At 37.3% G+C, this 24,332-nt stretch overlaps 2 protein-coding genes across 2 annotated transcripts in view; one reads left to right on the top strand and one right to left on the bottom strand.

Annotated features, from left to right (window-relative positions):
• pth1r (parathyroid hormone 1 receptor) overlaps positions 1 to 12,716 on the top strand; it is a 100,008-nt gene extending 87,292 nt beyond the window's left edge. Inside the window, exons 6-13 of the mRNA XM_048162835.1 lie at positions 2,563 to 2,749; positions 3,524 to 3,677; positions 4,417 to 4,477; positions 4,675 to 4,741; positions 5,042 to 5,136; positions 5,336 to 5,477; positions 5,587 to 5,628; positions 6,387 to 12,716. Coding sequence (XP_048018792.1) covers positions 2,563 to 2,749; positions 3,524 to 3,677; positions 4,417 to 4,477; positions 4,675 to 4,741; positions 5,042 to 5,136; positions 5,336 to 5,477; positions 5,587 to 5,628; positions 6,387 to 6,740 — 1,102 coding nt within the window. The 3' untranslated portion in view covers positions 6,741 to 12,716. The remainder of the gene's footprint in view (positions 1 to 2,562; positions 2,750 to 3,523; positions 3,678 to 4,416; positions 4,478 to 4,674; positions 4,742 to 5,041; positions 5,137 to 5,335; positions 5,478 to 5,586; positions 5,629 to 6,386) is intronic.
• Positions 12,716 to 24,332, bottom strand: part of tmie (transmembrane inner ear) — a 40,419-nt gene continuing 28,802 nt past the window's right edge. Inside the window, exon 4 of the mRNA XM_048162855.1 lies at positions 12,716 to 13,177. Coding sequence (XP_048018812.1) covers positions 12,858 to 13,177 — 320 coding nt within the window. The 3' untranslated portion in view covers positions 12,716 to 12,857. The remainder of the gene's footprint in view (positions 13,178 to 24,332) is intronic.

The raw sequence follows: 24,332 nt of genomic DNA on the forward strand, positions 1-24,332 counted from the left end.
TTTAGTTTGTCCAACACTGCATCAGTTCTTTAAGTTTTTAAATCTTTAAGGACATGATAAATAAATCAATTGTAAACAATTGTGTAAAAAGATGGCATTTTGATCCATTCCACCTCATTGGAGCACCTGACGAAGAGCTACAAAGGCTAAGCAATCAACTGTTTGTGAAAGCTGAGAAATGCCGAAATGTACCAACCATCTCTTTCCTAGGCTACTTGTCAAGTGCTTGAGGTGCTTGCATGGATGAGGCCAAAATCAAAGCAAGACGGGCCTGCTCCTTAGGCTGTCAAAAATTACAAAAGACAAAATTTTGTCATTTTTTTATTGCCATATTTTGCTAAAGTTACAATTTGGCGGTATGGCTCTGTTCTAAATTACCCATCCTATCATGAGCTCCATGAAAGCCAAGACCGGGAACAGCAGCAGCTTCTGGGGACAACCTCCCATTTTTTAACTGGGAGATCAGCAGAAAATCCCCCTATTGAGAACAGAGCATGCATCAATGACAACTGAATGACACTGATTAAGTTAAACACAAGTTTAAGGAGGAGCTGGGGAGGAGGTGGGTTGCAAGCAGCGTGCAGTGGAAGCAGCCAAGCAGGCAGTTTAAGTAATGCGCCTTATTTTAGAGTTCCCAATGGAGTCCATAGAAATCGGATCAGCTGATATGGGTGGGATTGGAATTTGCAAATCTGCTGATAGCGGAGCTTGACTACGAGGCCTGCCTGAACTGATGCAGAATGCTTGATTTCTGTGTTTCACAAAACACCGTCATCGAAAGTCAGCGTTTTTTTTTTTTTTTTTTGTCTGACTGAGCCTTCTACCATCTACTAAACATCAGTGTAAATAATACATCCAGGTACCATCCCCATTCCAGTGGGCAGATTGAGAGGCTTAATCAGGAGGTGGGTCAGTTCCTCCGTTCTTAATGCAAATGCAACCAACAGGACTGGTGTTGGTTTCTCCCCAGTATGCCCAGAACTATCTCTGCAAGCCCTCCACTGGGTTGACAGCTTTCCTGTTCATCTTGGGGTTTTAACTCCTCTCTACGACTGGTCTGGTGAGCCTTTGAAACTTCCAGTGATAGATTGTTGGATGCGGTGCATCAGATATGTTGGGAATAGCTCACATTCATCTACAGAGAGCTATCCATTACCATAAAATAAAGACAGACCATTGGCAACCATAATGATAGGTGGTGTATCTGTATTGGCAAGAAATCGTTATTTTCATTGGAACGGGGTAGAGTTGGGAGCTTGAAAATATCCATACAACAGTATATTGTAACTACAATATTTGTCGCTGTGCATATACGCCGATCAGGCATAACATTAAGAGCACTGACAGGTGAAGTGAATAACACTGATTATCTCTTCATCACGGCACCTGTTAGTGGGTGGATATATAAGGCAGCAAATGAACATTTTGTCCTCAAAGTTGATGTGTTAGAAGCAGGAAAAATGGGCAAGTGTAAGGATTTGAGTGAGTCTGACAAGAGCCAAATTGTGATGGCTAGACAACTGGGTCAGAGCATCTCCAAAACTGCAGCTCTTCTGGGGTGTTCCCGGTCTGCAGTGGTCAGTATCTATCAAAAGTGCTCAAAGGAAGGAACAGTGGTGAACTGGCTACAGGGTCATGGGCGGCCAAGATCATTGATGCACGTGGGGAGCGAAGGCTGGCCCGTGTGGTCCGATCCAACAGACGAGCTCCTGTAGCTCAAATTGCTCAAGAAGTTAATGCTGGTTCTGATAGAAAGGTGTCAGAATACACAGTGCATCTCAGTTTGTTGCGTATGGAGCTGCATAGCTGCAGACCAGTCAGGGTGCCCATGCTGACCCCTGTCCACCGCTGAAAGAGCCAACAGTGGACATGTGAGCATCAGAACTGAGCAATGCAAGAAGGTGACCTATTCTGATGAATCATGTTTTCTTTTACATCATTAACTACTTACCAAGCCTTATCGGTGTATCTGCCTATTACTTTTTATATTCTTGGTAAGTAGTTTGTGGTGGGCTCAAACATATCTATATAGTAGTAAAATATAAATACAGACATATATATATATATATATATATGTAATAGATTTGTATAGTTTTTACATATTGACAGCTGTATTGTAAACACTATGAGATGAGACTGCAACAAATCTGGAGCAGCTATACCTTAATAGACTTGCTCTGGTCAAACTAGTTTGAGAAAGTGTAGACAAACTGAAGGGAATCTGAGTAACACATGCTTGCAATTTTGTTTTTATAGCTTACTTTTTGAGCCCTGGATTTTCAACATTTGTGCTTTCTGAACCCTTTAAATCCAAAGAATGTGTTACAGTCAGCGGCAGACTCATCTGGCCCTAATTAAGATGAGTATTGTTCTTCTAGCCTCTGTGAAAGGGCATTGGAGAGCAACCAAACACAGACATACACAGCTCAAAGTATCTGCTATTGCATAGTACTGAGTTCTGTGATTTTATGTACCTTGATTCTTCACACTATTTACACCTAATTACAAAATAACATCTGTTTGACCTCATTTCTCTCTTTTTTTTCTGTTTTATTCTTTTAGGCGGCTACACTGCACCAGAAACTACATCCACATGCACCTGTTTGTATCGTTCATGTTGAGGGCCATTAGTATATTTGTGAAAGATGTGGTGTTGTACTCTGGTGCTGCATTACAGGAAATGGAACGCATCACTGTGGAGGATCTCAAATCCATCACAGAAGCCCCTCCTGCCAACAAAACCCAGTTTGTAAGTGCAGCACACATACAGTCATATCTCACAGTAAAGTTCATAGCAGAGCGATGTCATATTGTGTTGGTGAGAGCACCGTTATCATCTGAAAGCATTTGCCACTAAGACCCTGTAGCAATTTTCCACATACACTGTATGCATAACCAGGATTTTATGCATAAACAAGGTTTTCAATTAAGCTTTATAGGAATTAAATTATGTAATACATTTCATTTTTAATTAAATATTATAATTAAGACTATTATAGTAGTTACTCAAACCCAGTATCAGGAAGGATTATGGATATTCTCTTTTGGCATGAATATGGGTCCCAAGCCATATCTAGAGACCAGGATATAATAGATAGTTGAGGGTGGCTTCTTTTGTCTTGGATCAGTAAGCAGTCACCCAGCAACCACCGGTTCCCTTTCAATTTCCCTGAGGATTTGCCGATTGACGCCGCTTTATATAGGCTGCGAGCTGCTTCCATTTGGCGCACTTAAACAGCATTGGCCAGTTTGAGTTTCAATAAGGCTTCAGTATTTTCAGAGGCGGTCAAAGGTGTTTCCACATAATATCAGCTTCTGACAGAATGTCCCTCATCTCAGGGAACAAAGGTTACGAGAGTAACCGTGCACTCACATTATCTTTCAAAACTTGTTTTAAATTGTCCTTCTATGTATAGAATGATTTTTGGGGGTTGGTCAAGTTACATGTAGTCTATATCTCAAGAGCAAATGAACACCTCTTCTAATCAATATGTTCTGAATCGACTTTTCTTTACCCTTCAAGATTGGCTGTAAGGTTGCCGTGACTCTCTTCTTGTACTTCTTGGCGACTAATTATTACTGGATTCTGGTGGAAGGCTTGTACCTGCACAGCCTTATCTTCATGACCTTCTTCTCAGACAGGAAGTACCTTTGGGGCTTTACTCTGATTGGATGGGGTGAGTAAACTTGTTCACGTACACTTTATCTCAAGTACACAACACTAGGACATAATTATTCAGCTTCTGGCTATAGACACCAAATCATGTCCAATAATTACTGCTTTCTTCAGACTTTTTATTTGGAATGAATAACTAAGTGGGCTATTAATTAGTAAATCAAACAGAGTTTTGATTTTACTCTTGTATAATGGCAGCAGTTAGTTTGAGGTGTTGCTAACTGTTTCCAGTGCAGTGCAGTTGCATGTGCTGTATCTTTTGGAGACACATTTGTGGATGTACTTTAGACTCCACGGCTCCTGCATTGTACACACTGTGCGGAAAAGTTGGACATGCACAGCGCATACAATGTGGATGCTGTGGCGTTAAGCCACTTCTCTGTTGCAGAGGGTCGCAGAGCCAGGGCTCAACAATAGGATTTTTCTTCTGCTGCGCCAGTACTTTAGCTTTACACTATGATATATAAACAAGCTCTGCCAGCATTTTCACTGGTCCCACCAGAAATTTACTATTTAAAAAAAAATGTTGTATTCATTTTCAATTATAGCTGGAATATATTATACAGAAAAAAATGTAAATGATGCTGTATACATGCATAAAAAAATCATGGCATACAGTATTTTTTTTTTTTTTTTTTTTTTTTTTAAGGTCAATCCTATTAGCCTTGAGCGATGTATAAAAATAAATTCATATGTCCTTCTGTATGTTGAACTTGGTCACTAAAGGTTTCTCTACACAGGTGTTCCTGCGATGTTTGTCACCATCTGGGCCAGCGTGAGAGCCACTCTTGCTGACACAGAGTAAGTGTTTGTGCTTGAACAGTTAATGTTCGTTAATTCAACATGGTATAAATTCTCTGCATGGTAAATAGCGTATGCACATGCAGGATGTTTTGCAAAAACTCTTGTAAAAACATGGTATCTATGTATAGTAGTCTATATATTAAATAATATTAATAAGATGTCTGGATTGATATGATCTGGTTTGTAATCAACAGGTGCTGGGATTTAAGTGCAGGAAACCTGAAATGGATTGTGCAGATCCCTATTCTCACAGCAATTGTTGTACGTTTCCATAAGTAAAAATAAATGCATTTTAAAAAGAGTTTTTGTTGCACAAGTTTTATATTTTTAAAATCATGAGAAGTATAAATTTAGTCAAGTGTGTACAAATTTTTGACTAGTAGTTTAAGTTCTGTTGACCTTTGCATGATTCATACATGTGTCTCAAGTAAATTTCAAATATTCTGTTTTTTTATCTGCCATTTTCTTTAATGTGAATACAGTGTAAGAATCTTCAGGAGGTATTTAATGTGTCTATAAGTCTTAGTTATGATCCATTAAATATGTACTTTTTCCCCAAAGGTAAATTTTTTGTTGTTCCTGAATATAATCAGAGTCTTGGCAACAAAACTTAGAGAAACAAATGCAGGGAGATGTGACACCAGACAACAGTACAGGTAAGACTCTCTGAAGAATAACCTTTACTTAAAATCTTTTAGAAATCTTTTGTAACATTATAATTGTCTTTACTGTTATTTTTATCAATTTAATGATAATAAAAGTGTTAGTTACTTTCAAAGAAAAGAAAAAAGAACACACTGACTGTAGTGTATATTTAAATGCCGTTTGGTTCTTTATCTTGTTTGTGTCCCACAGAAAGCTGTTAAAGTCGACTCTGGTCCTCATGCCGTTGTTTGGCGTTCACTACATCGTGTTCATGGCAATGCCCTATACAGAAGTGTCTGGGGTCCCGTGGCAAATCCAGATGCATTATGAAATGCTCTTTAACTCATTCCAGGTAAAACTTCAAACTTCTTAAGATGGAGACAATTATGATTGGACATAGGCACCAAAATATTTTGCAATAACTTGTATATTTATATTGAAATTCATGCTATGTTTTCCAGGGATTCTTTGTTGCAATTATATATTGCTTCTGCAATGGAGAGGTAAGAATGAATTTCTGTAGCTTCTGTATCTCAAAACTTTGTCGGGTAATTGTTAATGGCCACATACACAGAAGTTACACAAACTCTGCTTGTCTCTGCATGTTCTGGACAGGCTGCCAGGTGTCTGTGTTTTAGTGGTGGGGATTTTTTAAATAGCAGATCCTGACAGTTTTAGGACCCTAATTTATTTATTTTTTGTACTAGCACTTTATACTATTTTATTTACTATTCAATTCTGAATTTAAATGATTTGTTTTCAGTTTGAATTATTTCAGTTTGACTGATGTATTCTCCTAACTGTTGGTGACGCTCTTGAATTGTTTAACCTAATTTGTTTAATTTTATGAGCCCCTGTATTCTGGTTTTAAATTCATATTTATTGGAAAGAAAGACCTTGTTTTCTAATACTGAAGGGAGCTATTTTTTGTGTATCTGCAAGAGCGTTTCATTAGCTACTATAGGTAAATAACTAGAAGAATAACAGTGCAGTAGCCACTTTTTCCAAACTCATTATTCTCTCTTTCCCCATTGCACATCAGCTCGGAGAGGTGTTTTATTTTTTAAATAAAAATGAAGAAAGTATTTGAAAAGTTGAAATAAAGTGCCTAATGGGTAGGGTTATGTAATGTCCCAATAAAGCAGCATCCATTTATACTGCTGTGTAAATAGCATTTAACACATTTCTTTATTATTACTAGCAGTTATTTATAGCAGAAGTTGAAACAACTTGTTTTATTCTCATTCTGATCACTCTGTAGGTCCAAGCAGAAATCAAAAAGTCATGGAGTAGGAGGACACTCGCTCTGGATTTCAAGAGAAAAGCCCGGAGCGGCAGCAACACATACAGCTATGGACCCATGGTGTCTCACACCAGCGTCACAAATGTGACGGCACGGGGCCCTCTGGCCCTGCACCTCACTACCCGCCTGGGGCCCGTCACCATCAACGGCCACCGGAACCTTCCGGGATACGTGAAGAATGGCTCCGTCTCAGAGAACTCCATCCCATCCTCGGGTCAGGAGCTCCACATACAAGAGGAGGAACCTTCAAAGAACTTCCAGGTGGAAAAAAACATCCCGGTGGTGGAGGAGGAAAGAGAAACCGTCATGTGACTTAAGAAAGATGACAAATGATGTACAGAAAAACGTTGAAGGATTAGCAAGTCCTTTGTTTCTCAGGATTTCCTCACAATTTGGCTTGTGGGACCATCTCAGATGTGTTGGAGACACATTGACTAACCTCATGGACCAGATACGATCCGTATCTTTTAAATGAGCCACAATGTTCTTGCGAGACTGGAATCTTCTACAGGCACCGGCCTCTTCACCAGCAGTGTTTGCAGGACGAGAACAGATTTTGGTAATGGTGAGCACCATAATATATTACACGTGTGTTTCTGCGTTGTAAACACACAACGCCTGCGCTTTCAGGTTGTTGTATCTCCTCCTTAGATGAAGAATGGTGATTCTGTTTCATAAGCAAGTCATATGAAATATATGGCACGGTGGACCATGAATTGTAAATAAGACATCCGTGATATTTTAAATAAGCCTACATAAAAATGTTTTTGATCAGCACTAATGTCATTTTATTTACACTAGTTCAGAATGATGCAACTGTCAGCAGGGGCGATGTATGTATTATAATAGCAGGTTTTTGTTAGTAGAATGTGATATTTATATGTCTCTAAGCCTTGAGAGTTTATCAGCACACTGCAAAAATGATTTTCTTCCTTAGTAATTTTGTCTTGTTTTCCAGTGCAAATGTCTCAACATTCTTAAATCAAGGTATATTTACTGGAGAAGTAAAAATTACTCAAGACTTCATATCTTAAAGGGGGACCTATTATGCCCCTTTTTACAAGATGTAAAATAAGTGTGGATGTGAAGTTTTAACTCAAAAAATACCCCACAGATCATTTTTATAGCATGTTAAAATTTCCACTTTTGGGGGGTGAGCAAAAACGTGCCGTTTTTGTGTCCCTTTGCATGCAAATGAGCTGCTGCTTCCAGCCCCCTTTCCAAAAAAGGCTCGGGCAACAACAAAACAGAATAATCTCACGCACTGAAAATGTCAGAAACTTTCATTAGCTGTGTCCAGCCTTTTATGTTTCAGAATCAACCTTTGTGAAAATCCAGCGTTGAACAGAACCTTGTTTGTGAAGCAGTCCGGCATAAAATGATTGGCATAAACGTATAAGACTTTACCTACTTTCTTCGGGACATTTCCTTTTAAATTAAACCTCAATGTCCTCAGTGACTGATGGCGGGAGTCTATGGAGACTCATATGTGCATTTGTACATCCCGAAAAATCTCAAATGAGCTGCTGCTTCCAGCCCCCTTTCCAGAAAAGGGCGGAGCTTTAAGAGCTCATGCTCCGGCATACCTGCAACAACAAAACAGGACAATCGCACGCACTGAAAATGTCAGAAACTGTCAGTAGTGGTGTTCAGTGCCTTATATGTTCGAACCGGAGGCGTTGAAAAGACCCTCTTTGTGAAGCAGTCTGGCGTAAAATGATTGGTACAAACATATAGGAATTTACCTACTATCTTCGGGACATTTCCTTTTAAATTAAATCTCAGTGTCCTCAGTGACTCAGATGGCAGGAGTCTATGGAGACTCATATGTGCATTGGTACATCCCAAAACATCTCAAATGAGCTGCTGCTTCCAGCCCCCTTTCCAGAAAAGGGCGGAGCTTCACAAGCTCATGCTCCGGCATACCTGCAACAACAAAACAGGACAATCTCATGCACTGAAAATGTCAGAAACTTTCATTAGCTGTGTCCAGCCTTTTATGTTTCAGAATCAACCTTTGTGAAAATCCAGAAGCAGTCCGGCGTAAAATGATTGGCACAAACGTGTAAGATTTACCTACTTTCTTGGGGACATTTCCTTTAAAAATAAAATTTAACCACAATGTCCTCAGTGACTCAGATGGCGGAAGTCTATGAAGACTCTTATGTGCATTAGTACATCTTTCCAGAAAAGGGTGAGGCTTCAAGATCTCATTTTCTGGCATACCGGCAACAACAAAACAGGACAATCTCACGCACTGAAAATGTCAGAAACTGTCAGTAGCGATGTTCAGCCTTATATGTTTCAGAATCAATCTTTGTGAAAATCCAGCGTTGAACAGAACCTTGTTTGTGAAGCAGTCCGGCGTAAAATGATTGGCACAAACGTATAAGACTTTACCTACTTTCTTCAGGACATTTCCTTTTAAATTAAACCTCAATGTCCTCAGTGACTGATGGCGGGAGTCTATGGAGACTCATATGTGCATTTGTACATCCCGAAAAATCTCAAATGAGCTGCTGCTTCCAGCCCCCTTTCCAGAAAAGGGCGGAGCTTCACAAGCTCATGCTCCGGCATACCTGCAACAACAAAACAGGACAATCTCACGCACTGAAAATGTCAGAAACTTTCATTAGCTGTGTCCAGCCTTTTATGTTTCAGAATCAACCTTTGTGAAAATCCAGCTTTGAACAGAACCTCATTTGTGAAGCAGTCCGGCGTAAAATGATTGGCACAAACGTGTAAGATTTACCTACTTTCTTGGGGACATTTCCTTTAAAAATAAAATTTAACCACAATGTCCTCAGTGACTCAGATGGCGGAAGTCTATGAAGACTCTTATGTGCATTAGTACATCTTTCCAGAAAAGGGTGAGGCTTCAAGATCTCATTTTCTGGCATACCGGCAACAACAAAACAGGACAATCTCACGCACTGAAAATGTCAGAAACTGTCAGTAGAGATGTTCAGCCTTATATGTTTCAGAATCAATCTTTGTGAAAATCCAGCGTTGAACAGAACCTTGTTTGTGAAGCAGTTCGGCATAAAATGTTTGGCACAAACGTATAAGACTTTACCTACCTTCTTTGGGACATTTCCTTTTAAATTAAACCTCAATGTCCTCAGTGACTGATGGCGGGAGTCTAATGAGACTCATATGTGCATTGGTACATCCCAAAACATCTCAAATGAGCTGCTGCTTCCAGCCCCCTTTCCAGAAAAGGGCGGAGCTTCACAAGCTCATGCTCCGGCATACCTGCAACAACAAAACAGGACAATCTCACGCACTGAAAATGTCAGAAACTGTCAGTAGTGGTGTTCAGCGCCTTATATATTTGAATCGGAGGCGTTGAAAAGACCCTCTTCGTGAAGCAGTTTGGCATAAAAAGATTGGTACAAACATATAAGAATTTACCTACTTTCTTCAGGACATTTCCTTTAAAAATTCAACTTAACCACAACATCCTCAGATGGCGGGAGTCTATGGAGACTCTTATGTTCATTGGTACATCCCAAAACACAACACTTCTAAAGCCTCTTTGGTGCAGATATTGTACAACTCCAGCTGCTACAGTGAGGATACAGAAATGACGCACTCTGTGCTTCTCACTCAGGGCTGTGTCTATGCTAATAGGGCAGATCGTCACTGGCTGTGGGCGGGGCTTCTCCATGACATCATCGTAGGGGGGAATCTGAATCAGCTCGTTTGAAGAGACTGCTTTTGATTTATGGGAATCATAAAAAAAGTGGATTTTTACCATTATAGGTTGGTTGTTCTCATACACTGCAGACACACATCAGTGTTCAAACTACTGGAAAACAAGACAAAAATACTGAGGAAAAACATCTGTTTTTTGCAGTGTAGATTTGCCAAGTCTTGCCAAACGGTCTTTTTTCTCTTCGTGAGTCTGACAGTGAAAACAAAAGGTGATTCCCTCTGAATCTCTGTAGATCCATATAGTACATTATTGCCCGTCATGATGAAGCGATTATTGCATTTGTAAAATGTCAAAGCATTTTGAAAGACACATAGCATGAAAGAGAAATTCTGTGTCTGTATGTTTCATTTTCAGGGTCATTTTTGGCTGCCTTAACCATTGCAATTTATTATAGCAGATTTATTATAATACCGTCAATAATAATATTTATAAAAACTGGATTATCTCAAACCCACTACAGTGTTACAATGTTGTTGGTGGATGTCAGAATGGTTGCTAAGTTGTTCTGAGTGGTTGCTAAGGTGTTGCTAGGGTGTTTGATAGAGTTTACTGGTCCAGTACAAAATCTTTATAATCCGAACCTTTGTTATTTAGTCAGATCACGTATAAAACAGCTTTTATTAACAAGCCAAATGATATGAGGTGTTCAAAAGAGGACGAGTTATGAACAGGCATTTAATATAAAAAGGTAAAGTGTGCGTCCATATCTCCAACTCCATGTATGAACAATAATTATCACATTATATAACAGATCCTTACCATTTGCATTCAACAGAAATTAAAATTTAATTAAAATGTTTTCATAAATATAATTAAATGCGGAGCAAATATTGATCTGTTGAGCTTTTTATCATCATTATTATAATGCCTTGCAATATATCCTTTGTCAGCACCCAGAATACCTTTCATTTTGCATTTTCTTCTGTTATTTTGTGTCCTGTTTAGACTATATTTCGAGTGTCAGGCCATAAACAAATATATATAATAAATACACATTCTTGGAAATGATCTGCACTCTAAGAGTTTTCTAGGAATTATTGCTCAGCGTTAAAAGCATCATTAGAGCTGTTTACTGAAAACACCCGAACTTCACTTTCATCATTATCGTATAATGAATGAGTCGTATGTGTCGCATATAGATTTCATCCTGAAAAGTCTTTCATTATACGTACGCTTCACTCCACTGCCTCAGTCAATCACTTCATAATGTTTGTCATATATTACTGTATACGGGAAGATGAAAACCATCAGATGCCAAAATACTATCATTTCATTTTTTCATTGTTTTTACAGCCATAAGGAAGAACAAACAGGGTTTGTTATGTGTGTATGGGGATTGTTCATGAAGCCATCATCTGTTGGTCAGTATTACAGTTTTTGAGGCTCATGGTCTGTTATGTGTAATCTAATGCTGCTTTTTGTTACTCCATGTATAAACATTCATATTGTGTTTACATAATAATGAACAGGTCCATCCAGTTATGAGCTCAATGTGTTCCTCTGCATATATTCGGGAATGTAATATGACTATGAAAGGGCAGTAATTCATATGCTGGCAGATCAATATACAGCAGTACATATGCTGAAATTAAGATCCTCAAAAAAAAAAGTTTAAGATTTCCAAACAAAAAATTACAATGCATATATATGATCTCATGAATAATTGTAACCTATTGTGTAATTATAATGCTTTATAATGCACCTTTAGAAAGTATAATGCATTAAAACACGACAAATAACCAATTACAGATGGATCTGTGAATATTATAATGCATTTTAACTTTGGTTACACTTTTTTATGAAAAGATATAATGCACTATAATGTACATTATGATTACTTTTATAATGCATTATACATAAAAGCTTTAAGTAAAGTGTTGCCGGACGATTTTGCTTGTCGATACATTCAGACCTTTACTGTATTTATAAATAAATATACTTATGCATTCTGCTTTTCTCTATATAACATGTTTGAACTTGAATTTGAGGAAGAAAATGTCTTTTTTTACCATTCAGTCTTATTTATAAAATGCCATCTATGTTTGCTCTTGTTATGTGTCCTGGTCCTCAACAGCAGCTCAGGCTGTTTGTTTTAGACGAACGGCGATTGATTGGGAATGGTGGGTGTAGTTCAGATCTTCAGGATTGAGGTGTCTTGTACAGCCAACAGATCGATCAATGAAGAAAATGATCTTATTTTTACTGCTTTGAATGACTGTTCAACTGTTCAGCTTTACTCCTGTGCATTTTATCACCCATCATTCTTCATGTCATCATTAGAAAAGTGAATCTGACACATTGCAGCAAGGAATATTTTATCTAAAAACACAGGAGAAACCGCTCTTTTGTCTACCGTTTCTTCAATGTCGAGCTCCAAACAAGCACCATAGAAGCACATTTGAGAAAATACTCCTTTAAAATATTTTAAAAAATGAAAATTTGACATTGTTGTTGTTGTTTATATGTTACATAAATGCAAAATAACTTTTCTAAGTACACCAGTGTTGTATTATTTAGTGCTGATCATGTGTATCATGTGAATAAGAAATAAATGAAAAATGTATAATTAACAGAGAATCATTTATTGTCCATATTTACAATTTACAATGAAATAAACAAACTGTAAATGTACATTTACAAATTTTCTTAGAAAAATCAATTATAAAATGGCTAATGGAAGTTTAGCACACACCATTAAGGTGACTAGATGTTCATTTCTTTGCAGGCTTCTTGGCTTCACTGCCTTTGGCTCCACCTCCTTTCCCTCCTTTTTCTTCTCCACCTCCCTTTTTACCTTTCCCTCCATCTGAAGTCTCTTTCTTTGATGCTCCTTTCTCTCCCTTTTCCCCTTTCTCTCCCTTTTCCCCCTTCTTCTTCGTGGCTTCCTCTTTCTCCTCTCCCTTCCCTTCTTTGCCCTCTTTCGCACCCTTGCCTTCCTTTTTGCCGTCTTTATCCTTCTTCTTTGTTCCCTTTTCTGCGTCAACCTTTCCCGCGACGGTTGGCACCTCCTCCTTCTCCGTAGGCTTCGCCGCTAAACCAAAGAGAAAGATCAGGATTAGGTCAACAGTTATTTGATGTAATATTTGATGAAATATTTCACCAATGTTTTACACTGAAAAAAAAAAATAATGCTGTAAGAATTACAATTTTCACTCAGAAATTACAAAGGAATGGACTGAATTAAACATGACATTTTGAAAAATAAATAATTCAACAGTATTTTCTTGTAAAGCTATTGCAATAATCACTGTTTTATTTACAACTATGAAAAATCTTTTTTTGCATTGTAGTCTCCACCAAATGCTAGTAAAAATCGGTTACACTTTATTTTAGGGTGTCCTTGTTACAGTGTAATTACACAAATAAGTACTGATTAATGTTAATGAACTAAATGTACTTACTATAGGGTTAGGGCTTGGTCTAGGGTTAGTTGCATGTAATTATGGATAATTTACTGTTATTACTACAGTAACTACATGTAAAAAGGAGCCTGTTAAATAAAGTGTTACCAATATTACATTATTTGTATACTTATAAGCTTCTTGTCAAAGTGACACCAAACCACAACTTTACACTCATGGATGCCAGTCACAGTCTATTTTGTGCTACACATCACGGGTTATAAGCCAGATCAAATAAAAATGATTTTAAATTTCATGTAAAAATAGATAATGTGGGAGCAGTTTTGATTTGAATATGTAGGCTGTTCCAGAGTCTCTGAGCTGCTATAGCAAATGCCCGATCACCCCTAGACTTTAGTCTGGTTTTAGGGAACACTATGATCCTCTGATTGGCAGACCTAGAGCTCTCCGTGATTGGTGGTGTATCAACAGGTCAGAGAGGTATTGGGGTGCTAAACCATTTAAAGGTTTAAAAACCAATAAAAGCACTTTAAAATCAATTCTGTGGCACACAGGTAACCAATGCAGTGACCATAGACAGGGGTGATATGCTCACGCTTTCGAGCTCGTGTTAAAACTGCATTTTGAACCATCTGAAGTCGATTTAAAGAAGATTGACTAATCCCCAGATAGAGAGAGAGTTGCAATAGTCAAGCCTAGTGGTGATAAAAGCATGGATAACTCTTTCAAAATTATTAAACGAGAGAAAGGACTTCATTTTATGACTTGATTAACCTGTCTATCCAGCTTTAATGTGCTGTCCATTAGATTTTTCACATATGGCCTAACATAAGGTGCTAAAACACAGAGATTTAAGTTCAGTATACTCTGGGCATCAGAAGGGGTAAACACCACAATCTCTTTTTTACTCTCATTCAGACTTTAGAAATGTAAGGACATCCATGCTTTAATATCAAAGAGGCAAGGACCACAGGGTCTAAACCATTCGTATGTTTCAAAGGAAGATATATTTGTGTGTCGTCTGTGTAACAATTGTAACTTATACCATACTTCTCAAAGACAGAACCAAGTGGAAGCATTCAGAGAGAGAATAATATGGGACCTGGAGTAGAACCTTGGGGGACACCACAGGTCAGAAGGACAAAACCAGAGAGAAATTGTTCAATATTGACTGAAAAACTCCTGTTTGTAAGATATGATTGAAACCAGCTGAGGGCAGACCCACTTACGCCCACTGCCTGTGCCAAGAGGGACAAACAGGTTTACTGTATCAAAGGTGGCGCTTGAGTCGAAAACTACCAGTGCTACAGAATAAGTAACCTTTATTTATATAGCGCTTTTTACAATGTAGATTGTGTCAAAGCAGCTTTACATTGATAACTGGTACATAATTTTGGCTGCACAGCAGCTCTTAAAGAATAGTGTCAGTGCAGGCAGATCAAAGCACTGTTGAATAAATGGCAAGAATACTGTTGAATATCAAATGTCAAGTAAAATGTCAAGTGTCCCCGACTAAGCAAGCCAAAGAATACCCAGAGTCGGTGTGTAAGAGAACATTTAACACTTTTAAAAGAGCCGTCTCAGTAGAATGAATTTTCCTAAAATCCAATTGAAACATAAACTGTGCATCTGAATCAGCCAAAAAATATACAACTTCATTGTCAACATTTAGTCTGTTTTGGTTTTGTTTTTACTGTGTTTCGTTCCTGTTTTACCTGCCTGAGTTCCTAGTTAGTTTCCCTTGTTGTTAGTCAGTTCCCACATCTGTTGAAAACTTTCTCCATGTATTTCAGCCTTGTGTTTTCTCAGTTCATTGTCCGGTATCATCAATGATTTACATGGTGATGCTATTCAGTCTTCTTAGTTATCTCCAGCATGTTTCCTTTTAAAGACTCTTTTGTTTATCTTTTTCATTAAAGCCACCACTGTGATATTCATACAATAATAAAGTTTAATATGAATGAGTCAACCTGACTACTTTTATTATACCAAGCTAAGGCATTCCAGCTATGAGAACAACACAATCCAGCACAGCGTATAAAAGATTTACACACTACAACCATACATACTACTGTTACTAATGTTATTTTGAGAACAACTCTAGCTGTGTCCCATTTCACTATTCACACTTTAACAAAATTACTAAAACTTTGGTAACACTTAAAGGGTTAGATCACCCAAAAATGAAATTTCTGTCATTAATTACTCACCCTCATGTCGTTCCACACCCGTAAGACCTTCATTCATCTTCGGAACACAAATTAAGATATTTTTGATGAAATCCGATGGCTCAGTGAGGCCTCAATTGCCAGCAATGTTACCAAACTTCTCAAGATCCAGAAAGCTACTAAAAACATATTTAAAACAGTTCATGTGACTACAATTCTTCCTTAACATTATAAAGTGATGAGAATACTTTTTGTGCGCCAAAAAAAACAAAATAATGACTTTTCAACAATATCTAGTGATGGGCGATTTCAAAACACTGCTTCATCATTTTGTTTTCAAAAAGTCATCATTTTGTTTTTTGGCGCACAAAAAATATTCTCATCACTTTATAATATTGAGGTTGAACCACTGTAGTCACATTAACTGTTTTAAATATGTTTTTAGAAGCTTTCTGGATTTTGAGAAGTTTGGTGTCATTGCTGACAATGCAGGCCTCACCGAGCCATTTCCTCAAAAATATCTTAATTTGTGTTCTGAAGATGAAAGAAGGTCTTACGGGTGTGGAACAACATGAGGGTGAGTAATTAATGACAGAAATTTCATTTTTGGGTGAACTAACCCTTTAATTTTGGTAGTTCACTAACTACATTCTACAGACTACAAGTAGCTTTGCACACTCTAAAAAATGCTGGGTTAAAAACAACCCAAGTTGGGTTGAAAATGGACAAACCCAGCAATTGGGTTGTTTTAACCCAGCAGTTGGATTTATATTAATAAACTATTAAACAATTAAATTTATATTAATAAAATATTAAAGCTTATTAATAAACATTCACTTTTTGTCTATTATTGTTGCCTCTAATTGCATCTGGTTTTTAATTTCCCAACTATTTTGGGTTCATTTTAAGATAGCCATATAGCAATTTTTAAACAATAGTTGGTTTAAATAAAACTACCCAGCAGGTTGGGCAAACATTTAACCCAACCGCTGGGTTAAAACAACCCAATCGCTGGGTTTGTCCATTTTCAACCCAACTTGGGTTGTTTTTAACCCAGCTTTTTTTAGAGTGCAACTACATGAAAACTTATTCTGCTAACCCTAACCTAACAGTCTACTAAAACTCTAATGAGAGTTAGCTGACAAAGTTACTTATAGTTAGAAGAATGCTTAAAGTTGATTATCGAAATAAATTGTCACCAAAACTTTAACTAAAAAAAAATGAAAAATATGAAAATAAAAAACAATTCCAAATATTAAGAAAAACAATAATAATATCTGAATGACACTACAATACACTAGCTATTTTTTATCCACCTATTTTTATGCGCATTTTGGGATATTGCATAAAAAAAATGTTAGATGGAAACACCAAATTGCACATGAATTAAAAAAAAACAAACTTTTGCACTCAATTGAGTCATATAAACTTTTTATCTGATAAGAAAACGTGCATAAACTATGATGGAAACACATTTTCTGAATAAATTCCTCAATGTGCATCAAAAAAAAAGATGTAGGTTTGCGATGGGATGGCATATCTGGACTAATCATCTGAAATGCTGTTTTGTTTGTTCTGAAATGCCTGAGCAAAGTCTGTTGTCAAAGTGGTTCAGTATAATTTCCTCGCAGAACTGTGTTGTCAAACAGCCGGCATTCACCTCCAGAAGCAAGAGCGTGCCCTGAGACGCGAATAATTTATTATATACGAAATTATTTTATATAGTGGCTTTTCTTACTGCAGCAACTTCCACTTTTCTTTAGTGCCAGTTTATCAGGAAGTTACAGTTTTGTTCTCTTCAACTCACTGGATGGAAACGGTGCTTTATTCACAAATGTTTTATGTCATATTCCAATTTTGTGCATAAGTTAAATTCATTTTTGATGGAAACATAGCTACATATTGAGCAGCCACTGATAGAGATGTTCAGAAAGAGCTGAGAATGGAGCAGACAGGAGATGATGTCTGTTAATTGGTTTCAGATTGATCAGCTGGTGGACTGCAGTCCTGTGAGTGAACACGCTGTCTTCACTGTGCTCAGAAAACTCCACCTAATCTGACAGACACGGTGTGACAAAAGATGATTTTACATGCACCCAAAACCCTCATTCTTTCAGCCTTTTCAAAACATACAATCATCTTTCTTCAGCCTTTTATATCTATATAATAACAACGGTAAATTAAAGCTTCAGCAAGTGTATTTTGAGATTTTAACAAAGCCCTTTTCTCTCGCTGCGCACAACCAAACGTGTGTGCGGCGATAGACTTTCTAAAAGAAGAGGGAAGGGTTGAGATTGTCTGAATCGTTCTGTGGCTGCTCTGAATTCCATCAAACATTTTTATGGGAAAATGTTCCAACTGTAATATTTTCCCTCCCGCACTTTCACCCTATGCACACAATCTCAGCGCATTCCTCCTCTGAGGGGCCATTCTTACTGCATGATTTATATTAGGACGTGTACAAGACATACATGCTGCTTTTGAAAGAATAATATTTTTGTCGTGTTTAATAACATGCATTTATAATTGGAACAAACATGATAAAATCCTCATGTAAAGCAGTCAAGGGATGAGCGAGCCAAGCTCTGAAGTAATGAAACTAACTCAACATATGTTTCACAATGAAATAAGCAACTTTTATACCGCAGTTTATCACATTTAAACATGTCGGATCTTTGTTCAGGTGGAAAAATGTTTTCATGTTTTCAAGACACTAATATTGAAAGCTCACAAACACTTTTAATGTGTCCGTTCAGTCTGTCACAGAAGTGAAGAAAGATGATGTGACGTCTCATCTTGTATGAAAACTCTATTTTCTTTCATTTGGTGGATATTAATACATCAGTCACCCTGAACAAAACAAGGAACGTCACAGTTCATGTCGAAAACAAAACATCTGAGCATAAAAGAGCAATGGCTTCATTTAGGCAACATGAAGCAAAGAAAATCAATGAAAATCCTGTATATATTTGTGGAGAGGAGACATGGGAGAGGAACATGCCCAGGTCATATTTCATCCCAAAAAATCAAAAGCAAGAATTAACTAATGTCAAAAATCACATTATTTTCCTCATATTCTCCATTGTTGCGGCTCCTCACTTCCCAGTCTGTCAGTAATGCTCTGTTTAGTTCCTGTCTCTATAAAGCCCCGCCTTCTGAAAAGCACACTGTGCTGATTGGTCAGCTGGAGCAGTGTGTTGTGATTGGTCAAGCACTTCAAGCATGTTTGGGAAATGTCCCGCCCCTTACCATAACTGCCAGTTTCAACACACTACAAACTAACTAACTAACTAAACCAGGCCCCGCCCCTTTATTTTGCATATGTCATGGGTGGGAATTATTTAAATGAGGAATATTGTGACGGAAGAAAACTCAGTGTTTCAGGGATATAGAGAATAACTCCCACTGGAGGGACTTTGTGCTTTGTAATATAACTAAAATTTATTAAAGGTGCCCTAGATTCAAAAATTGAATTTACCTCGGCATAGTTAAATAATAAGAGTTCAGTACATGGAAATGACATACAGTGAGTCTCAAACACCGTTGTTTCCTCCTTCTTATATAAATCTCATTTGTTTAAAATACCTCCGAAGAACAGGCGAATCTCAACATAACACCGACTGTTACGTAACAGTCGGGATCATTAATATGTACGCCCCCAATATTTGCATATGCCAGCTCATGTTCAAGGCATTAGACAAGGGCAGCCAGTATTAACATCTGGATCTGTGCACAGCTGAATCAACAGACTAGGTAAGCAAGCAAGAACAATAGCGAAAAATGGCAGATGGAGCAATAATAACTGACATGATTCATGATATCATGATATTTTTAGTGATATTTGTAAATTGTCTTTCTAAATGTTTCATTAGCATGTTGCTAATGTACTGTTAAATGTGGTTAAAGTTAGTACTGAAGGATCTAAGAGTGTAACTTTTAATAGCAATGGCTTAAATAAAACACACACACACACATCGGTGTTGTATTTCATGCCATTTCATTATCTCTTTCATATTATCTTTATCTCACTCCCCCTTTCTTATACCAATTTTATAAGTTTGTGCAGTAAATTTGTGCTGGTCTCAGTAAAGTCTCTATTAGTACAATTTCTCTTATCATTAAGAAACTGCAATTAAGACTACTATTATAATCTCTGCTCATTTATAAAAGCACTTGCCTATTTGGTAGATAGAAGAGTTGACATGACTAGTAAGATATCAAAAAAAAAAAAAAAAAAAAAAAAAATGGTATCCAGTCTTATTCATGTCTATATTGTCTACGTCAAATCAAAAGTCTTTTTTGTTTATTTTAAAATTGAGTTGCAAGTCATCAAATTTCAGACTCAAGTCCAAGTCATGTGACTCGACAACCCTGATATTTATATCTACTCCCACTGCATCAAAGGTTGCAGTGCATTGTATCTTATCACAGTCGTGTCTGTTGAGCACGAAATGCAATAATCTTGCCATTACAACTCGATTTCAGATATGTGAGCTGCAGTGTTTGGCTTGTTCCACAGTCACAAAAGAAAAGGAGGAGAACACAACAACAGACGGCACTTTGATAAGCGCTTGTGTCACTTAAAAACAGTACAAAGACATTTTGAAAGGCTATGCAATCGACTGTAAAAAGCAGAAGTGTAGTGTAGACTTTAAAAGGATTTGGATTTGGTGTCTAATTTAATATTATAATTAGTCAATAGTTAATTATATACTTCAATCTTTGGTGTATGTTGCTGGTATATTCTGCTATGACATTATCAGTTTACAGTCAATTACTCATTAAGCATATTGAGCACTAAGGGTGCTGAGTTAATCACAGATTTGACAGAAGATGGGAGAATTGAAGCCCCTGAAATAGGGTCTATCAGTGTCTTATGATCACACAGCCCTCACACGGTTAAATGCGAGACTTTATCTGCTTTGGAGAATAAATCTTGATTCCTGAGAACTGCAATCTTGGACCTCATTTATTCTGCCTCTCTTGCATTTATTAGAAGCAATCAGGCCAAGATTATCAATATCACTTACATTTTCAGTATAGAAAATTGTCATATGTTTGTGACAAAACAAAACTTTATGGAAATTCATAGGAATTGATTGTGCTGCGTGTCAGTTCACTTGATTTATGTGTTTACGAGCAGAGCTTCACCTTCTGACACAAAACTCCACTTCATCATATCACTGTGCAGTACTTACTTGCTTATACATCAACACACTACATCATTATAGCCCTGATTTTCCGTTCACCAACAGTTAATGTAGATGAAGTGACAATCACTGTTTGTAACTGAATTATCAATGACGTGATTTGAGAGATGCGTCAATGCTTCGCCGATGCCTGAAAGATATTTACAGTGTTGGGGAGTAGCTAACTACAAGTAGCGACACTACTATATTTTTTGCAGTAGCTTGACAGAAGTTCAGTTGCTTTTAAAACAATGCAGCTTTTCCAGTAACTAACTACGTTTTCCAGCAAGTAGCGGTGTAGCACGACTAAAAGCTACATTCTGTTTTGCACCATTGCTTTGGCAAAGCATCATGTCAATCGAAAAAAAAAATCACAATATAACTTAGTGTGCTTATCACACAGCAAATTCTGTGATCTAATTAAATAGGTTACGGCAGGTTTCAGAACGAAGCGCACTGTGTTCACACAAGCAGCTCAAGATTCGCGTCTTAGAACGCCTCCGTTCACAGTAAATGAGCTTCATCACTGCATGTGCTGTGAGTTTAACCTGCATTTTGACTACTGCATTTTGTTCTTGCATTGATGTTTGTAGCAATTTTGCACTTTGACAGTCAGTTTGTGATATATATTTAAGTATTGTGTGTGTCTTCTTTGGAGAGTTTACAAAATAAAACAATAGGCTAGATCTGCATAATTCTGGATACAATGAGAATCATGATTTTTTTTTGGATTCAAATAGAAATCATGATTCTCCCACAATTCTGAATATAAAACTAAACAATATAACATGTAATTTACTATAGGTTCTGACAAAATATTATTTGCTGGACTCTAATTGCTGGAAAATGTTTAATTTGAATTAATAATTTAAAAAATTATTAATAAATACTTTTTTCATTACAGAATGAATCAGTGTTTTTGAACAAATCTTTTGAAGGAATGATTCAATGACAAATACATTTTAAAAGTCACTTGTCGCCACCTAGTGGCATAAGATGTAATTGCTAAAACTGTTATTTGAAGCGCGAAGTTCGTTTCAAAAGGTGGTTTGCTCTATTTTGATCGCTATCATAGATATCATTGTTTATATCCTAACTTTAAACTTTTATCTCAGTACTTCTGTAACAATTTAAATATATGCAACAGAAATAACTACTGTGTGGTTCAAAACTTCTTTCTCAGGCTCAGTGCAGCAGCACGAACACAGATTTTTAACTATAAACCACTGGGTTATAAATTATTTAAGGAAACATTATTTCGGGGAAAAGTGCAGGGGTCCGAAAAAGACATTTCTCTAAGTGTGTAATAATGGTTTCTTTACACCTACTACTCTATGCATTTTTATGACCAATTTTTATGCGCCTACAGCATTCTGTTGATAACATTGCACAGCCTAAATGGATTCCATGGCTTTTATATCTTCAGTTTTCTCAAATAACTTCTAGTCTGTGTGTGGCAGGCAGCAGTGAGGTTAATGATTTGGCCTGCGAGCTGAAAGGTCAGGGATTGAATCTCAAGGTTACTAAGGTGTGTGAGTGAAGCAGGTTTTGGAGAATTACTGGGACGATTCTCTGTCTTTGCTCTTCAGCGGCTCTGGGCCTGAAAACGGTCATGCTCTGGGTAATTCATTAAAAGCAAGGAAGGTAAACAGGGATAATGAAATACTTTCAGAAAACCTTGAAGCTTTCAAACTGATTTTATTGTGCAGTTTTGTGACAACTCAATATCTACCAAGAATTAGCTTAGATACCAACAACAAGCAAGTATTCACAACAGAACAAACCAACTAAAAAAAAATGTTTATACAACTGAAATATTTGAATTCTAAATGCTTGAAAGGCAAACCAACAGTGTTGATTTATTTTCAGAAACTCCACAGTTATGAAGTCGTCTCAGGTTAGTTGACCACATTACAGTTTCATTTACAATGATACAATGATGTAATTTGTCAGAAATGCTCTCCAACACTGCACAATAACAGCCAACTGTAATATACTTGATATTTAATAAAGTTATTTGGAATGCATTTTTTGGACTCTGTGGGCATGGCTACTTGGCACAAGTGATGAGTTCCTTTTTCAGTAGGGTTATAGCAGGGCTATACGCAGGGTTTTATAATTACCGAGGTCCAAAAACTCAGTTTACGGTGGTGTTTGAGGGCATGCCCTGCATCCCTGATTATATCAGTCATTCATTTAACATTTCTATTGTAAAACAGCTGTCAAATATTACCTAATATAAACGAGAAAGTCGGTTATCTTGGTATTGTGCAATGTAGCACCAAAGTAGAGTTAATATTAGGCAACTGTTTCACAACCTTTATTGTATACACCGCAGAAAAATACTGAGGTCGGGTAGTTGTATGGTATTCGAGTATACGATTCTTCATGCTCCCTCCCAACGGTTCTTTTACAGTTTGAGCCTGATGAATCTCGGCTTTTTCATCCTGGAATATGGCCATGATGTGTCTTCCTACATGGTTGTTTAAGAAATGAATAGCTACACACTCCATCAATTAGGGTTAGAAGAACTGTTGCCAAACATATAACATGCTAGAAACATAATAATCACTGCAGTAATGATCCAATCATAGACTCTTAAGCCTATTTAAATCCAAACAGCAACTTTATGTATATATATATATATATACACTCACCAGCCACTTTAGATACACCTTGCTAGTACCGGGTTGGACCCTCTTTTGCCTTCAGAACTGCCTTAATTCTTCATAGCATAGATTCAACAAGGTGCTGGAAACATGCCTCAGTGATTTTGGTCCATATTGACATGATAACATCACGCAGTGATGCGCATCCATGACACGAATCTCCCATTCCACCACATCCCAAATGTCTTCTATTGGATTGAGATCTGATGACTTTCAAGGCCATCTGAGTATAGTAAACTCACTGTCATGTTCAAGAAACCAATTTGAACCGGGAACGATTTTAGTTCTAGGAACTCCTTTTGGGAGAACAAAATTAGCTCCTACTTCACAGTAGGATCAAAACCAGCACTATAAGAACTATATAGGAACTTGGTCAAACGCATGTCAAACACTGGCACCCGGCATTTTTAAAAAGCCATGTAAACATTTAGTTTATGAACATGAAAAACAGCAATAACGGCATCTACCTGTTGTCTGCATGGTTGTGTTCTTTTCTCCGCCTTGATAATGACATAGGAGATTCCATCTTCATCAAAGCCCCACTTTTTGCTCTTTCAGTCACGTAAATTATGCATTTACATTCCATCATTGTTATCACGAAACCCATGACACACAACAAACACAGTTCCGATCAAGGCATCCTCCATCCACCGGCTTTTAGCGTTTGTAAATGTTGCGCTTAAAGACGCTGCTGTCGGCCGCTTCAGAGTTCCTATTACCGGTGCGAATGCAACTAGGAACATGGCCCGGGGGAGAAATGAGTTATCGAGGAACTATCCTAGTGGCTAGTTCCAATAA

The sequence above is a fragment of the Megalobrama amblycephala genome, linkage group LG17 (assembly GCF_018812025.1).
Source record: "Megalobrama amblycephala isolate DHTTF-2021 linkage group LG17, ASM1881202v1, whole genome shotgun sequence".
NCBI lineage: Eukaryota > Metazoa > Chordata > Actinopteri > Cypriniformes > Xenocyprididae > Megalobrama > Megalobrama amblycephala.